The 21,146-nt window shown below is 47.1% G+C and overlaps 1 protein-coding gene across 2 annotated transcripts; it reads right to left on the bottom strand.

Annotated features, from left to right (window-relative positions):
* Positions 1-2,652: 2,652 nt before the first annotated feature.
* LOC144734400 (cysteinyl leukotriene receptor 1-like) lies at positions 2,653-19,487 on the bottom strand. Of its 2 annotated transcripts, none has more exons than XM_078616559.1 (4): positions 18,880-19,487; positions 9,548-10,320; positions 8,321-8,544; positions 2,653-6,344 (listed from the first exon to the last, which is right to left on the bottom strand). In XM_078616559.1, the coding sequence occupies exons 2-4, from the start codon at positions 10,274-10,276 to the stop codon at positions 6,194-6,196; spliced, it is 1,104 nt and encodes a 367-aa protein (XP_078472685.1). In that variant the 5' UTR covers positions 10,277-10,320; positions 18,880-19,487; the 3' UTR covers positions 2,653-6,193. The 2 variants fall into 2 exon arrangements, with proteins under 2 accessions (XP_078472685.1, XP_078472684.1); XM_078616558.1 differs by having other exon boundaries at positions 9,548-10,317; positions 18,880-19,486.
* Between the last annotated feature and the right edge of the window lie 1,659 nt (positions 19,488-21,146).

Here is a 21,146-nt window from a genome sequence, read left to right as displayed (position 1 = left end):
TGAGCCTTTTTTGTTATGTAGAGATGATGCGGCTCAAATCTCTGCCAGGAAATGAGTCTTTGTTGTGTAGAATGGTTGACTGAGCCTATTATTATGTAGAGGTGGTGCGGCTTAACTCGCTGTCAGGAAATGAGTCTTTGTTGTGTAGAATGGTTGACTGAGCCTATTATTATGTAGAGGTGGTGCGGCTTAACTCGCTGCCAAGAAATGAGTCTTTGTTGTGTAGAATGGTTGACTGAGCCTATTATTATGTAGGGGTGGTGCGGCTGAAATCGCTGCCAGGAATGCTCCAAATGTGTAGTTAAATCTTTTTTGCATGATTAATAACATATTTCCAATGATTACTAAGTTTGTACCCATCATCATGGTTGAAATGATGTCTGTGTTTGTATATTTGGATGGCATCGTGTAGAAACCTTTGATGGTAGCCAGGAGGCTTGCAGAGCACCTTAGCCAGGAGGCGTGCTCTACTTGAAAAATCTACCAAGGAGCCTCAACAAACATGAAAAATTGACAACTCACATTCAAAGCCAAATTGCTTTAAGACTTTTGGGACTTCAAGGACAGATCTGGCTTTGAATGAACAGCGGATATTAAATATTAGCATCCACAATGCTAAAGTAAAGGAAAACCGTGAGATTTTAAAAGACCTTCGTGTTGCGATCGAAACATCGTGATCTATTAATTTTCTATCTACGTTACTTTACCGAAAGAGCCAAAGAATATGGATTCCTGCAGTCATGAAAGCTTTAAATGAAGATTTAAAAGACCTTATTAATGCAACCTGCTTCCTCGCCAAACAGGAATTAGCATTTCGTGGTAACGATGAGAGGTGCAAGCTCTTCTAATCGTGGCAACTATGTGGAGCTATTACATGCTTTTGCTGAGAAAGATTCAAAGTTAGCTCGACATTTGGAGACATCCACTGTGTTTTCTGGCTTATCAAACAGAATACAGAACTATTTAATCGAAGCAATCGGTGATGCAATTAGAAATGATAACAAAGAGGAGATTAATGCAGCCCCATTTGTTGCATCCGAAGTAGACGAGACAACGGATGTCACAAACAAAGCCCAGGTCTCTGTAATGTTGCGTTATGTGGATAAAAGTGAGGTGACTTGTGAGGTGAGGGAAGCGTTCTTGGGATTTAATAATGTGAGTGATGACAGACGAGCACCGGCTATTGCTGATTATGTTTTGGGAGTGTTTGGGAAACACAATTGCGTTGAAAAGTTGGTAGCTCAGACTTATGGCGGAGCCTCAGTGATGGCATCAGATCTTAATGCGGTGCAGGCCAAGATTAAAGAAAAGGTACACGAAGCCACGTGTATGCACACAAATTGAACCTGGTGCTCTCGCATTCAGCAAAATGTATGCTTGAGTGTAAAAGTTTTTTTAAACAGTTGAGGGACTTGCGACGTTTTTCAATAAGTCGACCATCACACCCACCTACTGGATGATGTTGTGAAGCAACATTTACTAAGAGCAGCGTCCACAAGATGGAGCTCAAATTCTGTACACGTGCAGATGATCAGCGTGTACCAATCTGATCTGCGTGCTGTGTTCCGAATTATGAGCGAAAATCCCGATGATTGGGACAATGACACTCTGATGATGGCCGCCGGATATGATCTCTGGCTGTCAAAAGCATCAACCTGCTTCCTTGGAATGGCATATGAGGGCATTGTCAATGAAACCGATGCACTTTTTCGTGTGCTGCAGAATAAAGTAATGGACATCGGATTCTGCTGTGCGCGAATCTGCGACAATGGGAGTTGTGGAACGCCAGATACAATAATAATGCAATTCATAACGTGCGCAAATTTGCGGACGTAACGGCCACAACTCAGACGCGGAGCCAAGCTCAGAGTCGCTCGAAAGCATGGTTATAGAGGTGAGTTTTTAAGTCTCTCTTGAAGGAGGCGATTGAGGTGATGCTGCGAATGTGCAGAGGGGTGATAGCGTTCCAGACTGTTGGGGCTGCCACCGAGAAGCGGCACATAGATATGACCATCCTGGATCTTGGTATCAAGAGGAGGTCGTGAGGCGCGCTGCGCAGGCATCTGCCGTGTGCTGAGCTGCAAGTTGTCAATAATGAAGAAAGGTACGGCGGGCAGTCAGATGTGAAGGCATTGTGGCAGAGGCAGGCGATCTTGTATATGACCCTACTGGAGATGGGTAGCCAGTTGAGGGCACGGAGACAGGCAAGTGAGTCGAGACGGGGATGAGTGTGGCCAATGACGACGCGTGCTAGGTTGTTTTGTAGTCTTTGAAGTTTTTTTAGGTTGCCAGTGGAGGTCCGGACTAAGACGGAGTTGCAATAGTCAAGGCAAAACCAAACTATGCAACATGCCAATGTGTTGGCAATTTCAGTGGAGATGAAAGGATGTAGGTGTCTGAGAGCCTTCAGGTGAAAGTTACATGAACTGATGATATGGTTGGTTTGGCGGTCAAAGTATAAAGTTGAATCTACACAAAAAAGCACCGTACACCAACACTAAGTTAACAGCCGATCAGAGATGAGAGGAAAATAATGTTTTATAACATTCTGGACAATATCAGTGTTCAAATGTGTCTCGGCCTCGCTGTGCGCTGCGTTGCACCGCTAGCTGAGTAGTTAACCTCGCGTCCAATAAACCCTCAGAGCCAGGATGAACGTCCGACTGCAAACGTCATTTATTGAATTTAACGAGGTAAAGCTGGTGAGAAAACAGCACAGATACAGCATCTGTTATAACCCGGAAACACTAACACAATGAATGAACACCACAGCATCAGAACATTGTCTTAGATAACATGTTTCTCAACAATAGACCCTGGATGGACCAGGCCCCTACATTACTACTGAATAACTATACACGAGCATAAGCTGCTGTGTTACATAAAGGCACATCGTATATTCATCACACTGCACCCCAAATGTACAGTATTACACAAAACACTCAATTGTGGATGAGATATTTCGTCATCCTTGCTCTCAGGATCGCAATATAGTTACTTGGGTACAAGTTTGACTCGACTTATTAAATTACAAGTAACATTCACAATAAGGAAAGTAGCAGGCTTCGTTGTTAACTTGGCCTCGTATTTATCATAACAATTTAACAACGTTATAAAGGCATTTACATCATTATAACGGTCATTCTAACATTATAACAGCATTGCCAATATTATAAGAACATAAACGAACTTACAGACAATGCTTCTTAAAGTCCCACAATGGACAATTGCGGCTGGCGATGTGTGCCGCCATCTTGAATTATGTAATGGCCGACGCCCGCGTGGTTGAGCGGGAATCTTAAATCGCAACTTCCTGGTCGCGTGACCAAAATTAGCATCATTAACAGGAAATTCCTGTGTACATACGCCCCCCCCATCTGCCGTGAGGCAAAACTCCTGCCGTGAGGCAGAACAAAATGAAAGCTAGGTTTGATCATTTCGGTGAGCTAACTTTCCTTGGTTTGGTCGATTGCACGAAATTTTATGAAATGTCACAACATTTCGATGACACCAAACTGCAGAGCCTATCACAATATGCAAGGTACTTTGACTTTGTTAGACGAAAGGCTGACCTCATCGGATTGTATAGTTCACAAATGGTGAGGAACGAATGCAAATCACCCGGACATCTCCTCAGCTTTTTAGCCCAGAATGATCTGATGCCGACGGTTCCCGATGCGACAGAGTTACTCCAACTGGTGGTGCTCACTATACCAGCTACAACAGCGTCCATTGAAAGGTCGTTCTCTGCTTTGAAACAACTCGAAACATACAGTCGGAATCGGACTGACCAAAGACGACTTTCATCCCTGGCAATCATCTCTATTGAGACAGGGATGACATCTTTGTCCAAAGGAAGGGTGAATGGACTTCATTAACAAGTAAAGGTAAAACCATGCAATATATATTTTTAAATCCTTTATATTAAGTTCGCTTGCTTGCTTGCGTGCTTGCTTGCTTGCTTACGACCGTGCAAATCTTTCGGTCGTTTTTTAACCCAATTCCCGTGATCCAATCGAGCTGACATTTTCCACACAGACTCGTTGTGCCAGACAATTAATGTTCGTGAAAAAGAATTCCCAAAATGTTACACATTTTAGGCAAAAAAAAAATATTTTACATATATTCAAATAGAACTCATTCATGGCTTTGGCTGAACATCACAGTGTAAGAGCCCAGAGCGTAACCCCTCCACAGGCCGTGGCGGAGTAGCGCAGTTGGTAGCGCCCTCGCTTCCCATGCCAAAGGTCGCGGGATCGATCCCCGCGTCCTCCACAGGCGAATATAGTTTTAAATCCTTTATTAAATCCTTTATATTAAGTTCGCTTGCTTGCTTAGGACCGTGCAAATATTTCGGTCGTTTTTTAACCCACTTCCCGTGATCCAATCTAGCTGACATTTTGCACACAGACTCGTTGTGCGTGACAATTAATTTTCGTGAAAATTTTTTTTCCAAAGTTTTACACTGTTTAGGGAAATTTTTTTAAATATTTAATTACCAATTGTTTAATGCTGCCAGAGGACGAGAGGACTCGCCGCCCCGATGCCACGCATATAAAGGATTTATAGTGAAAAACTTTGTTTTTACGGGTTTACTTGTTATTTGTGTTGACTGAGTATGAATAGTGGAACTGCATTTGCCTATTAAACGTGAATCCAATATGTAACTTCCCTGTATGCGTGTGTTGTAAAGAATGCTGATATTAAATATGAAACTTGGGGTCGCCTAACCAATAGTCATTGTGCAACCTGCCAATTGAATGGGGAATTCAAACTACCTCTATCGGGTTCATGTGTGTAAATCTGGCTCTGATACTAGCCAGTGACTCCCCAGCCATTGACCTCACCGCACATCACTGATGCCTACTCTATTGAGGGCCATATTGGCATGTAAATAAGTAATATTTTAAAACTTTTTTTTAAACATTCTTTAATGAAATGTACCCTACTAGTAATGGAAGAACTCCACGACTCCAGGAAGTGACCCCGAAGCTTGCCATAACGTAAGGGACTGTGGTGATTTACAGCCAACGTCAGTTGAGCGTGGACAATTAGACCCAAGTCGAAACATAACATATAAAAAGGATTGTTTTAAAATATTTTCATTAAATTTTTTTTGATATAATATAGTATTGTCATCATTATGACATAAGTATACCAAGTTTTCAGTCGATACCACATTGGGAAGTGGGTTAAAATTGAGTTACAAGATTTGAGGATACGACAACAACAACAGACAGAGTAAGTTAATAGAAAGCGTGTAAAAAATATCGATTATTATAGACACACAAAAGCAGTACAATAAATGTTTTAGGTAAAATGCTAATTTTATCCTCACAGAAACGTATTTGAAACATAAAAAATGCACAGTAATATAAATGATAAAAAGCTAGGGTTTTTTTCTTGCAAAATACATACACTGTACAGTACATGCCATGGAGTCCACGCGAGTTTTCTTGGTAAGGGGACTTTATAGTTTCAGTAACGTACACTAAGAATGTATCAGATGAAGATGTTGGTGAAATGTCCATCATGTTACAAAAATTGATGGAACAATGCATGAGCAGAGATGGGCACGGGTAAAACCAAATCGAAAAGCAGCAAATTGATCAGCTAGGCCACGACTAACTTTCGTGGTGAGTGATATCAGAACTGGTCATGGGTACACACAATTTACCAATCCCAACTCCCACGTCTATGACCACCACTGTCACCAACTTGCACTGATCAGCGTGGGGAAGTATGGTCAAACGATCCGCACGACCCGAACGACGTAGAGAGGAAATCATCCAGATGTGAAATGACAAGACTGTCCACATGGACACAAGCAAATGTTCAACAGTATACATTTGTACAGCAATACAAAACGGCCACCAATATGTATAAAATTCAATATAAAAAAGTTAGGGGTTCAGCGTTAAGACATTAATCCTTGAGTCAGGAGATGGAGCGATGAAAGCAGCTCTTGTGCGAGTGCTATGTGGATCATTACATCGCAGGATGCCGAGAGTTAGCAGTGGCTTGGGGAGCGCCTTCATCCAGCAGTGGAATAATCATAGCTGCACGGTACAACAATCATCACACGCGTGGTATCGATATGGTAAAAGACAATCGTCATTCATTGTTTCCTCAGCCAGCGTTGGGCATCCATCGCTAAACACTCGTCTGGTGCGGAGTCTCACTCAGACGCCTATCACTCGTCGGTCTCTTCTTGCGGCTCCTCCTTCTGTAGAGGATCGCCCTCGAGTGGCTGCATGTGAAGCTTGGCGGCATCCCTGGTCGTGCTTCTGGCGAGGGGATCTTTGGGGCGGACGGAGCTGGTGGCGGAGGTGATTCGTGAGCGCCTGTGGGAGGGGAACATTTTTTGTGTGTGAACATGGGAGGGACACTCCATCTATCAGCAATACAAGCAAGGGAGGGTGTGAAGAGGGCATGATGGTTATATATAAATTGGCTGGCTGGCCATGCACTGCACAGCACGCAGAGAGGAGGGAGACACCCGAATATCCGGCACGTGGGTGCTGCTCTTCTCCCAGAAGACTTTGCAACTATGGGCAAAAGCAACGTTGACTTGAGTGAGAAACATTGTGAGTGGGAAACAGATGAACTCGGCATCCTTATTTCGATTCACCGCTATGGCTAACTTCAGTGGCGAGCGATATCAGAACAGGTGCTGGGCCTTTCTTCCTAGGTCAACCTAGCTTTACATGAGCACCCGGTGCAGTGATTAACAGCACTAGGAAGATAAAGGTGGTTGGGCAAGGTATTGGCCACACCACCTCCGCAATGTGTCCAATGTGTGTGTATTTTTTTCAGGAATCTGCCGCATGATGTCAGATTAAACGTGGTGTACATTCCTCAGAGATTGATTTCGAAACTTCCCAGGGAGGGGTAGAAAGGAAGGGTTGGTCCCTAAATGTAAAACGTTTTAAATAGGGCCCTATTTAACGTTATTTGATGGCTGGATTCCTGCCTGTATAGCCAGATTCCTTGCGTGCGGTGGTTGAAGTTATCACACACATCTGTAACAAAGAGGAGAGCGATGGAGAGAGAGCGAAAGGGCATGAATCGTAGAGGAAAGCGAGAGAGAGAGAGAGAAATGGGTAGGGGAGAGCGAGGGAAAGCGACAAGCAGTGGGAGGAAAGGAGGAAAGGGAGAGGAGAGCAAGGGTGAGAGGTGAGAGAAACAGGGAGATAGGGGGAGGGAAGCCCTGCGGTGGTGAGATGTTAACTCCCTTGCCTGGAGGCTTTGTGTTTGACCCTGACACCTGTATATTTGGAGATTTGCGTGTCACTCTTCCCGTCATCCTGTGGATTTTTCTCCGGGTCTTCCGGTTTCCCCCTCTACATATTTGGCTGATATCAATGTCCACGTGATAAGCCACTTCGTCGAGCTATCATTTGTGGCAAGGTCGCTTGTTAAAAAATAGCTATGAGGCTCAGTGGGCCTTACCTGATAAAATACAAAATGTAGTTCACAATTTAAGTGGGTGAGTGGAGGGGGGAAGAGAGAGGGAAGGAGAGGTAGACGGAGGGTGGAAAGGAATAGAGACACAAAGATAAAAAATAGACAACACAATAAATTGTGATGTACAGAAGGCAAGAGAAATGTGGGGAGAAACAGGGCTTGACATAAGATTTTTTGGCTGGGAAGGATGGACAGACACGGCCAAAGAACGTGTATGGGTTGCTAGTCTTATACAATACAGTTTACCCAGCATTTTACAACAAAATACCAAATGTTCTGGCCTCCAGGGGGAGAGGAGGCACCAATTGTTCCTCTATGACCCCTCTTGCACCACTTTGAAGGTCGCGTCTACAGCAGCATCTTAGTCCCCAGTTCACTTTTGGGCAACTCCATCAATCAAACTGAGAACAGATACTCAGTTCCTAAAACAGCTCTCCGGCACGTGAGGTCAACGTCAGGGCATTATGCACCGAAGGAACACATTCCTGCGGAGGGAGCTGGTAGGAATGTTGGGTTGCTCGGTCAATGGCCAGGGTCAACGACGGCATGGTGTATTCCGCAAATATACCCGACTGTGAGGGCGGGCATAAGCCGGCGTGAGTAGGTTAAACGTTGAGTTTTATAAGGGCACCACGGGGTGACCAGCCCCTCCCCAGCCAGCCCCACCCTCCCCTCCCCACCCAGCCCCTCCCTCCCCACCCAGCCCCTCCCTGAACGACGGACACAATAATCCCCTGTGGGCTGGTGTAACCAGGAGGTTCCTACCAGTATAAAACGCGACAACACATGGGAGAGAGCTGTGCAGCGCGCCACCTCGAAAAACACCCGAGCAAGTCCAAATCTCGTTGCGTACCTCCGCACGGCGCTCATGAACCGTTCGCGGAATTTCTCGCCGACGAAGAAGTAGATGAGCGGGTCGAGGCAGCTGTTGAAGGCGGCGAAGCAGACGGTGGCCACCACCGACTTCTGCAGGTAGAGCTTCGTGTCGCAGCTGCTGTGGCGGTTGATGAGCTTGTGGAGCAGCAGCGTGCGCTGCACGTGGTACGGGATGAAGCAGACCACGAACACGGCCAGCACCTGCAGCACGAATCCAACATCGTTGTCATTGCGATCGCCACCGGCATGGAATCATTCCACGTTTTGATACAAACCGAACGAGCCGTCTGTCGCATTGAGGTGCGTGTAACGACGTGATTGTTTTTGTTTTGTTTTAAGATCACGCCCAATGAATGATTTCACACCGTGAAGTTCGTGTAACAACAAAATGCGGATTGCGATAGGCGGGTCTAAATGCGACCGCATGTCGTGACGCTCTCTGGAAACAGTGGGCGCATTCATATTGTAGAGGGAGGTGGTGGGGGCGGGGTGCAGAGGGGGTTGGGCTATTCCCAAAGCCTGGACAGAGTTACAAGCTTTGGGAACAGTAGAGGAGAATGAACAACCTCCCACTGAAAGAACATCTGTGAAGCTACTGGACATTTGTGAAAAAGAGCTTTAAAGCTTATCGTATTCCTCCAATATGAATACAGATTTTGATTTTGAGATTAACTGAGGACTTTGGCAGAAAGTTTTGAATATCAGAGCAGAGAGTGTGCAGAGGGGAATAGAGCGAGATGAGATGGGAGAGGTAGGAGAGTGGTGAGGGGGAAGAGAGTGAAATGAGAGGAGAGAGGTAGGGGAGTGCACAGAGGGAAACAGAGTGAGATGAGACAATAAAGGTCGGTAGAGGTGTCCACAGAGAATCTTGAAGATTGTCATTTTGTGGTATTTAAATTCATCCGTCATTGGATTGGGAGACAGTGGAGCGATCAGAGAATTGGGTGATATAGGATAAAGGTGCCAGCTGTTGCTTGTTGCAGATAGTGGTTCGCCGTTCGATCCTAGCGGCCACCCTGGTTAACACTGCGTGGTATTTTAATCGTTACATTTGTGACGTTATACGAAAAAAAAAATCGGCCACGTGCGCCGACGTCACTGTTAATCACAGCGCCTGCCTCCATGGTAACGTAGCACTCGTGAGAATGGTGCAGCACACCAGGTTCGCGCTCAGTTATCATCGGTTCGCACGTCGAATACGTACCAGCACGATCATCCGCACGGCGCGCTTGCACGCGTTTGAATCTCTGCGTTGTGCCATCGGGGAGTTCATCAGGGTGCGCGCGATGGCCACGTAGCAGGCGACGATGGTCGCGAACGGGACGAGGACTCCGATCACCAGGGCGATGTAGTTCATGGCCAATATCATCACCAGGCTGCCGCCACTCTTACTCTCGAAGCAGAGCGTCCTCCCGCTCGACGCGTCGTGATGCTGGCCGTTGAGCAGGAACGGGGAGGTGAGCAGCGCCACGACGACCCAGATGGACACGCAGGCGATGACCGCGCGCCGCGCCGTGACGGCCTTGAGCGAGCGCACGGGGTGAACCACGGCCAGGTAGCGCGTCACGCTGAGGCCGGTGAGGAAGAAGATGCTGCCGTAGAGGTTGACGTAGAAGGCGAACGAGCTGATGCGGCACATCACGTCCCCGAAAGGCCAGTCGCCGTCGCGCACGTAGTAGACGACGCGCAGCGGCAGAATGAGCACGAAAAACATGTCTGCGAGGGCCAGGTTGATGAAGTAGATGGTGCTGGCCAGTTTCGTCCTCGTCAGGTGCAGGAAGACGTAGAGCGCGATCGAGTTGCCCGTGATCCCGATTATGAAGACGATGCCGTAGACGGCCGAGTAGACGGGGTATTTGTAGGAGTCGTCTGTTGGGCAGAGGCTGCCGCCGCTGATGCTGCTGTTCATTTTGGGAGCTTCGCTCGAGTCCATGGTTGGCGCGGCAGCTCCCGTGGTCGGCTTCGCTGCTGCTCCTGCTCGGGGTAGAGTTGAACACGCGTGTAGAGAGTGGGTATATTTATTGCTGTGGAAATCTCGCAATCACAATTGGTAAACAGGAAGTATATCTCATTCCCATATCTGTTGCTCCACATTTGAAGAAAAAAACATGTGTTTTGTATACATAAATCATAAGGCATCCTGGGAGTGCATAATTCGAGCAGCATTTGGTTCAACGCAAGCAGCCGTCTGGAACACTCTTCGGATATTAGGAAGCCACTGTAGCTAAGCACTTTAATCGCCTGGCAACAACACAAACAGTCTAGACAGAAAAAACAATAATATAAGGAGGCCAAATCGGAAGTACAAACTAAAATCCGGGAGCTGAAGAACAACTGGTTCAGAAACAAAGCAGAATAAATACAACATCTTACAGATTCCAATAACCCACATTAATTTTTTTTAAAATAACCAGTCTTATATGGACCATCAAAACAGGGCCTTGCACCACTTCAGTCTAAGGATGGGACAGAAATCTTCAAAGACAAAAATGCCATCATCTTCCGCTGGCAGGAACACTTCAGCACTTTTGCAACGCTTTTGTAGACGCTTCTATATTATGTGAGATTCCGCAACACTCTATCCCTGAGAATTTAGCTGGAGAACCAACGATGCTTGAAGTGGCTAAAGCTGTCAAGCAGATGAAAGAGAACAAAGCTAGTGGGCTAGACCAGATTCCTGCTGAGATTTACAAACATGGAGGACAACACCTACTAGAACACCTGCACTCCCTCATGGCCAGGGTCTGGAATGATGAAGACCTTCCCAACGAACTGAAAGATGCCATCATTGTCACCGTCATCAAAAAAGGTGACAAGTCAGACTGTAACAACTACAGAGGAATCTCTGTTCTTGCCACCACTGGAAAAATACTGACAAGAATCCTACTTAACAGACTTCTACTACTCCTTCCTGAATCGCAGAGTGTCTTTCGACCTGGCAGGGGAACCTCAGATATGATCTTCTCAGCCCGTCAACTCCAAGAGCAGTGCTAGGAGCAGAGACTACCACTGTACATGGCCTTCTTTGATTTGACTAAAGCTATCGATTCTGTTAATCGTGATGCACTATGGAGAAACCTTCCAAGATATGGCTGCCCAACAAAATTTGTTAAAGTCATCCGTCTGTTGCATGACGGTATGAAGGCTGTCATCCTCTCTGATGGTGAAATTTCAGAGCCAATTGAAGTAAGGACTGGTGTGATGCAAGGCTGTGTTATTGCACCAACTCTCTTCTCCATCTTCCTGGCGGGAATGTGTCATCTGACAGAGAACAGACTTCCCAGAGGCATAAATATCACATATAGGACAGACGGGGACATATTCAACATCAACTGTTTCAGAGCCAAGTCGAAAACATCAGTCATATCCGTTTTTGAATTCCAACATGCTGGTGATGTCCAAGTCAGTGCCTGCTCAGAAGCTGACCTTCAGGTCATCGTCAACATATTTACAGATGCTTACAGCAGGATGGGTCGAACATTGAATACCAGCAACACAAAGATCATTTTTCAACAAGCTTTGGGAGGACACCGACCACCCCCTACAATCATTACCAACAATGCAATACTAGAAAACGTTCCCAGTTTCCCATACTTAGGCAGCCATCTCTCTAGCAATGTCTTAATTGATTATGAAATCTAACATCGGATTGCCCGAGCTGGTGCTGCCTTTAGCAAACTTAAGAACAGAGTCTTTGAAGACCACGACATTACCACCAACACCTAAGTGACTGTGAATAATGCTGTGATCATTCCAACCCTCTTATATGGTGCAGAAACCTGGACCACTTACCGTAAACACGTAAAATCTCTCGAAATGTTTCATCAACGCTGTCTTAGAAAAATATTAAACATCACCTGGGAAGAAAGACAAACTAATATCTGTGTTCTGGAGTGATCCAACTCATCCAGCATAGAGGCCATCACGATGAAGCATCAACTCAGATGGGCAGATCACCTTGTGAGAATGAATGACTCGAGGCTTCCTAAGCAAATATTCTATTCCCAGCTCAGCGATGGATCACGTGCCCCCGGAGGTCAAAGGAAGCGTTTCCGTGACAACCTTAAAATGCACCTCAAGCGAAGCCACATAGATCCAAACAACTGGGAAATCTATGCTCTTGATAGACCATCATGGAGGGCCAAAAGAAACAATGGAACTCAGCATTTTGAGGCCGAGTGAAGAGAGTTGAGAGCCAGGAAAAGAGCACGCCGCAAAACATACACACACACATACCAGAGACAGAGACAACGAGCCATGGTCAGTCAGGTCCACCTCACAACACAGACAAGTGACACCTGGAGGGAAATCATACTCGACTACGAGACATCCCAGAAGAAGAAGAAGCGCTTTAAAATATCGATTTAAATATAGATTTTCTTTAGAACTGCTCTACGTGCTTAGTTTGTTGCCCCCCCCCGCACCTCCGATGAGCACGGTTGGCTAGAAGTTCGGTGCGAAAGAAGTTCAACACACATTGTAACAAAGTGGACCTTGTTTCAACTGCCGCGCCGGGAGATCGAACCGGCCATCTCTGGATTACTGTAAACTTAGAATCACAACGTAATTATGACGTCATTTTGACATTTAATGCTGGCCCCGAACAAACTCGCACCGCTACAATCATTCGCCACGTCGGCGCTCGGCGATGGAACAAAGTGAAACTCGAATACAACCACAACATCTCAACGGTTTGACGAGGATCGTAGCGTCGCATGAATGATATGTAAATTCCTTTGTCAAGGCGCTCTCCTCCTCTAACTCCTGCTTAAATATACGCTGCCAAGCTTGGTGGTGTTCATTAGGACGCTGTCTTTCCAACAGCCCTGTTCTTCACCTGAGGACGGCTGCTTGCATTGTGGCCGAAACGTCGTGAAAATTGTATTTTATTATGTTTTATTTATTTTATTTTATTATTTTCCTTCTACGTGACTTTACCGAAAGAACCAAGAAGATTACAAAGTGCCCTTAAACAATCGTTTGCAATGGCGCTGTGCTTAGAAAAGAGGAAATAGTTTAACATAAACCAAGGAAAGAAGAAGCGAGAAAGACGTTTGAAAATAACTAAAGAGAGAACGCCATTTTAAACTTTTGTATTTTCAGCCGAGATTTGAGGATTTGTCGTGTCGTGGAAGTCCTGACCTCGAAGGGGCAATGAGTCCCAGAGTTTAGGTGCCGCAATTGCAAAGTCACGATCAACCCCAAGTGCGAAGCCTCGACCGTGGGACAGTGGGCACCCTCAACAGGTTCAGGACTGGTCACTGCCCATGCCTTGCCAACCTCCACCGATGGGGCATGAGAGCGAGCCCTCGATGTGCCTATGGGGTGGAGCAAACCGTGCACCACATCTTATAAGTCTGTCCAATCCACAAACTCTGTGGAGCACTGCTCACCCTCAAGACAACAGGACCGGAAGCAACCGCTTGTCTTAGGGACTTTATATCTTCTTTCTTCTTATTATCTTCTCTTATATATAAAAGTCTCCATGCGCTCGCGCTTGCGGGGGATTTGGCTCTCGGACGGTGGGGTTTAAGACCGAAATAATTTGCCAGGCAGCACGCCCTAAGCCCCGTGGTGGGAATAGGCTATTCCGTTTTCCCGTCCCTAAATTTTAAAGTAGTTTAATTAACACATTTGTGCCGTTTCTATTATTCATTATTTACTTATTGCACGACATCGACGGTACCAAGTGACGCCAATTGCGTGGGGCGTGGGGGGGGGGGGGCGGACCCTACCAAGTCATGCGCGTTCGCTCGAGCTCACGGGAGACATTTTCTTTTACGCGGTTTACAGTCAACACATACACACATCACGCTGCGGATATTTATTCACAGTGTCATGTCCTCTTCGCACCCCCCCAACACGATGCGTTCAGTTTATACTACAGACTCCGTAGACAATAATATTCTGCTTACATACCATTATTCTTGCACGGACAGCGGATGTTGGGGGGGGCGGGTAGCGGCCCAGCCCCTAGCCTGGCAACGTGCCAACTCCGCGCCTCGCCAATCTAGGCCAGGACGGGGGCTACGCATCGCACAAGGCCTCAACACGCCTATGCTAAGTACAAATTTCCTTGCTTCTTACGCTAGCAACTCAGGTACATTGTTTATTATTGTTAAATACATTAGATGATAAACATTACAATAAGGTTTGTGTGCAGATAAAAACTCTGCTTCATTGTTTTCCATTATGAAACAAGTTCACAGATGTTACAATAATTATGTTTGCGTGAAGATAACAACTCAGATTCATTGTTTACCATTATGAAACGAGTTGACATGTTACAATAAATATGTTTGTGTACAAAAAACTCTTTTTGGATTTTTGGGTTGCTCAATTTCCCCTTTTTTTGCTGCGTTTTTATAACGCTGCCACGGTCTACTGCCAGTCTGTGATTTCTGCTTATTTCTTAATTGCATTTCTATTGTTTCCATCGCTCACGTCACGCTATTTACTCGTACGTAGTACTGCAATACTGATAGCTGTGCCATCATCGGGGAATGCTGTGCCCGTCGATGTGTGTGTTTGAGTCCATGTGTGTGTCTTTGAGTCCATATGTGTGTGCGTGTAGAGCCATGCGTGTCTTTAACTCCATGTGGGTGTCTTTTTCGAACGGACAACGTCAACGTGTTTTTGTGTCTGTGTTAGTCCATGTGTGTGTGTCAGTCGATCTGTGTGCATGTACGTCGATGTGTATGTCAGTCCATATGTGTGTGTGTTAGTCCACATGTGTGTGTAAGTCTATACATGTGTGTGTCACTCGATGTGTGTGTGTAAGTCAATGCGTCTGTGTGTGAGTCCATATGTGTGTTAATCCATGTCTGTGTATCTAAAGTAGATATCTGTGTGTCACAGTCCATATGTGTGTGTGTAGGGCTATGTGTGTGTCAGTCTATGTATGTGTAAGTTCATGTGTGTGTGTCTTAGTCCATATGTGTGTGTGTAAGTACATGTGTGTTTACGTCAATGTGTGTTTTAGTCGGTGTGTGTGAGTCGCTGTATGTGTGTACGTCCATATATGTGCGTGCAACGCCACGTGTGTATATCTCAAGTGGATGTCTGTGTGACAGTCCACATGTGTATGTGTGTGTACGGCAATGTGTGTGTCACTCTATGTATGTGTGTGTGTCACTGTACGTGTGTACGTCGATATATGTGTGTAACTCCATGTGTGCGTATCTCAAGTGCATGTCTATGTGTGTGTGAGTCCATATGTGTGTGTGTGTCTGTAAGTCGATGTGTTTGTGTGTTTCAGTCCATATGTGTGTGTGTGTGTCTCAGTCCATGTGCGTGTGTGTTAGTCGCTGTGTGTGCATGCCTCCATGTTAGTGTAACTCCATTTCTTTGTGTGTCTGTAGGTCCATGTGTGCATCTTAGTCCATGCGTGTGCTTTATTGACCTGCTCAAGGCCTATGATACCATCAGTAGGCATGGCCTCTGGGCTGCTCTTCGTGCTTTCCGAGTCCTGAACCCACTCATCACCCTCCTTAAGGACCTTCATGATGGTGAGCGGCCCCGCGTCTTAACTACGTGCCCGTGAGTCAGAGCCATTCCCTGTACACCTTGGGGTGCAACAGGGATGTCCTCTGGCTCCAACATTGGACCACGTAGTTCGTCGAGTCTTCAATGCCTGTACCGGAAGAATTCCCATCTGCTACAGATACAATGGGAGGCTGATCGATGCCCGGGTGCGGTCAAGGGATGGCTCCCTGTTGCTCAACCACGTTATGTATGCCGATGATCTGCTAATGGCTGCTCACTCAGAGGAGGAGTTCGAGGTGCTGCTGCTGAACCTGGAGCTTGCCACCAACAGGTGGGGCCTTACCATCAGCCCAACCAAAGCTAAGCACCTGCCTGGCTATTTTGTACCATCGGACACTCCATCCCCACAACTCCCAATTGGTGATGGGGCAGTTGTGGAGACAGTGGAGACTTTCTCTGGGCAGTGTGCTAATGACCGGCTCCAGGTTTAACAGCAGAGGTCTCACTCCGAATCAGTCGAGCTGCAGTATCTTTTCATTGGCTGCGTAACGCTGTGTGGAAGCTACCTGCTCTATCACTCCGTACGAAGCTTCAGGTCTTCTCGGCCACGGTCATTCCCTCCCTTCTCTACGCTTGCGAAACTTGGACCCCTCTAATGGAACATCTTCGCCGGTTAGAAACATTTAGGCTGGCCTGCCTACGATCCATCCTGGGTTTAACCAGGCTGCATTGTGTGAGGAGCTCACAAATCCTTGAAAGATGTGGACAAAGTCCCATCGGTGACCTCCGGCAGGCAAGGCTGTGTTGCTTGAGTCATGTAGCCCGCATGGCCAGCCACCGCATGCCTAAACAGCTTTTGTTCCGCCGGATCGAGGGGGCTAAACGGGCGCGGCACGGGCTGGAGAAGACATGGAGTGATGTGCTACAGGAGGACTTGGAGTTGAGTCCACTTGCGGATGAGTGGTACCAGCCGTGTCAAGATCGGCCACTGTGGAGGAGGCTCCTGAAGGACGCTACTGGCCAGTTGGAGGCAGTCACCCTCCAACAACAACGGAGGGCGGAGGAGTGACGGTCACAACAACGAGCGGAGCGCCAGGTGGCTAAAGCACAGAAAGTTGCCACAGTAGGGGCCACAGGTGGTGCATCAGCCAGTCGTCTCAGTCAGTCGACCTGTGCCATCTGGGTTTGCCCCGTGACCTCTTTCCAGCGGGCGTTCGACACTTCACCTGGCCTCAAGGTGCACATAGCTTGGCACAAGCATTGTTGTGACATCACCGCCATTTAGTGGCGAATGGCGATTGTTGTTGTTCAGTCTATGTATGTATGTGTGAGTCCATTTGTGCGTGTAACTCTACGTGTGTGTATCAATGGATTTGCGTGTGTAACTACATGTGTCTGCCTTTTTCGCCCGGGCAACGCCGGATACTAACCGCTAGTTCGCTAAATAAATACATAGTGAGCAATGCACAATCTGAGGATCTTAATGACCTTGATGGAATATGCGGCCGAAGGTGGTCATGCATGTAGGGAGGAGCAAGTTCGTTTAAGGCCTTGGATACCAGCAAGAGAATCTTAAAATCAATACGGGTATGGATAGGGAGCCAGTGAAGGGACAAGACCACAGGTATGACGTCATCCTTACAGGGCTGTGTACCAGTTAGATGTTCATCATCCCATGATGTAATTAGTAAGAGTGTGCCAATGTGTGCTAGAGTCACGGTCTAAATTTGTATTTTTTTAAATAATTTAAACGCAAATCACTCAATTGGATGTATACACATCAATCATCGCCTACTCCTGTCAAACACTTGGCAGGACCCTCCTGAAGAAGACTCAATGTTGGGTTCTGGGTAGACAGGAAAGCATCACTCTCTATTTTTCATTTGTCCCTTAAAACTCACTTATTTTCCCTCGGCTGACCCACAAACTCCCTTTCTCCCTCGCGTCCCCATCACTTTCTCCAACCCTCTTGCCAACTTCACTGTGGCCTACCCATTTGTACTGCCAGGCAGGCAGGAGAGAGGACTTTTACGTCTAGATTGAACGCGCAATTCTAGGGAATTCTAGGGAATTGCGCTTTTGTGTTCAGTTTGTTGTTCTTCATCCCGCACCTCCGATTAGCGCGATTGGCTAGTACCTACAGTTGTGCGAAATAATTTCAACACACATGTAAACAAGTGCGCCTTGTTTCAAATGCCGCGCCGGGAGGTCGAACCAACAGGCGACCTCTGGAGTACTTGAACCCTCACGATCACCAGGTCATTATAACACAATTTTGACGTTTAACACTGGCCCTTCAAGATTCGCACAGTCAAAGTCATCCGCCACATCGGAGCTGAAAAAAGTTTAACTCGAATTCAACAGCCTAAATCTCGTTCGCCCCTTAAAACAGTCACTCATTTCCCCCTCGGCTTACCCCCAAACTCCCCTTCTTCCTCCCGTCGCCATCACTAACTCCAATCCCTTTTCACCAGCTTACCTTATCATTCATAGTGACACTCGATAATCATCATCATCATTGACCACTCACTGCCACTCTCATCATCGTTTACTTCATCCATCATCGTCATATTCATCGAGCACTACCACCGTTCTCGTCCTCAGCTCATTTCATCGCACAAATACTTTGTTCAGCGCCTTAGCTAAGGCGCGATATGAATTAAAATAAGGTTGGAGAAATACCTGCACTAGACGCAGCTCTAGAGAGCTGCCTATATCTGGGATGAACTCTTCCACACTGGCAAGAATTGTGAGCAGAGGTGAGAGGGTACAAACGTTACCCCTCCACACACGACCTCCCGATCGACTAACTGTGAACGTGCAACGGTCCATTACGCATATCAATAAATTACCGGGCAGTTAGAGCCGTCAGCCGCCGATTACAACAACAAAAACATTCAAGTACAACCATTCGGCTTTCGCGATGCAAAACTTCCGATCGGCACGGTTGGCTACGTACGGCGCGAACGTTTGTTTTTATATCCAACACGTACACACAAACATGCACGCGTGCAAAACACGTAACGGAGGAAACAATCATGGAAAACCTACGTGGTCAGAAAACGTCCGAGTGGCAGCCTGGAGACCAGGAGTTCTCGCAGGGGGGGCCGCAACCCGTCCTCTCGCACTGAGCGCGATGGATCTTTGGATTCGAGACTTCGGCGTGAAGAGGAAGTCGGCGAGACCGACTCTTTTGGGGCGGGGGTGTGGGGGAATGCGTCTTTGTTGCTGACGACACCGCTCGAGGCCGAGTGCGGTGAGTTCCTCTCAGTTGCGTGCGCACGCGAGCTCCATTTCACGACTCTTCCTCTTCGCGCTGGGGCACACGCTGTGTGGTCATGGGGTTGGAAATACTCTTCGCCGTCGACGATGCGAGTTCACCTGCCCGAAGAAGCTTGGAGAGAGCTGAATTGAGTTCAAAATAACTCACAAACACCCGACGCAGACGATCCCCTGGTTTAGATTTAACCACCAAACTCATGGTCCACCCTTAACCGCATCTGCACAAACCATGGCAGATGCGGAGACCTGATGCACAAATGTGCGACTGCGGTCATCCAGAACAGACCGTACAGCATCTAACGATGCACTGACCGATCCACAGATACGAAGGAGACCTCACAGCGATACACTCCGCTGCTCCTGACGCGGTTATCCGGGCTTGGCCGCTTGAATGTGAAATCGTAGTTGGTGTTGCTCTGCATCTACACCGGCAGCAGCCATACGGAAGAAAAGGAAGTGACATTTTGTAACGTCCAGTGACACATTCAACGCGTTGTGAAATCAATGCAGGTTAAGAAGATGCAGCCAACGACCAAATCACCCGCACCTGGTCTCGTCAGCTCTCGGAAGCTAAGCAGGCTTTGAACCTGGACGGTGCATGGATGGGTAGCCACGATTGGCGCAGAAGGCGCAGCCCTGCAATGTCCCGTTCAGGCCACTGCTGGCTGAACGGACTTCATTTCGCTTACGGGCAAACTCGAGAGGGTATTCCGGCCTTACTCATCCACTCTTGCCAGACGTCTTGGAAGAGGTGTGACTACCCACACTTTACCCCCACCCACCACACGTTGAGCTACCGATCGACTGCGCTCCACCCATTTGTTCTGCTGCTGGGTGGACAGTGGCGGGCGGGGAGTGGATTTGAGAAACTCGCCCCCGTTGTTTCATCTGCCACGCCGGGAGATAGAACCGGCGACCTCTGGATTGTCGAGTCCAGTGTACCAACCATTCCCCGGGGCAGCATGTACGTACAGTTGAACTTCTTTCGCACCGTACGTAGGCACCCGTGCTAATCGGAGGTGCGAAAGCGTCCAGACGATCACTTAATAATAGGGCAGAATAACAGAATAACATCAGGGTTTATTTTTTTTTGTCCTATGGTGGAGAGAAGTCATATCGATATTATCATTATATGTACCTCACGGTAACACAGACAATGTATTCGTGACTATTCTGCTGGTGGGGTGGTTTTGTCTTCTGTTTGTTATCGGCCCGGTGTCACGGGGAATGGAAAATCACCGATTCACGAACCCGGGACGTGACGGACAGATATCGCTGCTTGGAGAACCCGCGTCACGCGGAAGAGGGCGCACACTTGTGTGGAAACATCGTTTTGTGTTTCTATAGAGATTAGAAAACACTAACAATAAAAAAAATAATGAGAGCCGAGCACAGACGTAACCGCAATAACCACAAACGTCACACCGGTGTCTTCAACCCATCGGAAATGTTTGCATAACAGCAGCAACAAATACAACAACCGTATTCCATCACCTCCCATTGGCACGGTGGGCTACGTACGGTGTTAAAGAAGTTCAACACACGTACATACAACAACGTGTCTTTGCAGATGATGCTACTGTTGCGTTGGCAGTGATGCACCAGCATAAACAACATTAACACTCAACGAATTCATCAATAACAGTGTGTGTGTGGCCTTCACGGAAACTATTTCCCCGAACGTCACCTGTTATAGATATAGTTTCCTTGTAAGGACACAGGGTTATCAACAAACACAAGTTCTTTGTGTCCAGGAACGAGCTGCGTGAACAAGGCAGCCGCATCAACTCTGCCGCGGGCTCCAGAGGCTGCAGCCCCGGGGGAGGATTTTGATCTTAAGGGCCCCCCCCCCCCCAAATAATGATCTCCGAGTGCTCTACCATGGTTCACGTGCAGCGGCGGTGCAGTACGGCCGACAGCTGAAGGTAATCTTTAAAGTCTCGGCATCGCTGTGTGTGTTTTATACTACCAGTTGCGTTCTGAAATAATAATACAAATACATTTTGATTTAAAGCTTTCGTGACTGCAGGGATTCA

Source organism: Lampetra planeri, chromosome 51 (genome assembly GCF_965212315.1).
Source record: "Lampetra planeri chromosome 51, kcLamPlan1.2.h2, whole genome shotgun sequence".
In the NCBI taxonomy this organism is placed as follows: domain Eukaryota; kingdom Metazoa; phylum Chordata; class Hyperoartia; order Petromyzontiformes; family Petromyzontidae; genus Lampetra; species Lampetra planeri.
This window is presented reverse-complemented; position numbering and strand designations above follow the sequence as displayed.

Excerpts from the sequence above, each read along its gene's own strand:
- LOC144734400 (XM_078616559.1), bottom strand. The coding sequence starts at position 10,276 with ATGGACTCGAGCGAAGCTCCCAAAATGAACAGCAGCATCAGCGGCGGC. Across the intron at positions 8,545-9,547 it reads CCGTGCGGATGATCGTGCTG|GTGCTGGCCGTGTTCGTGGT; the intron begins GTACGTATTCGA and ends TTCGTGCTGCAG. Across the intron at positions 6,345-8,320 it reads TTCATGAGCGCCGTGCGGAG|GCGCTCACGAATCACCTCCG; the intron begins GTACGCAACGAG and ends CCCCTCCCACAG.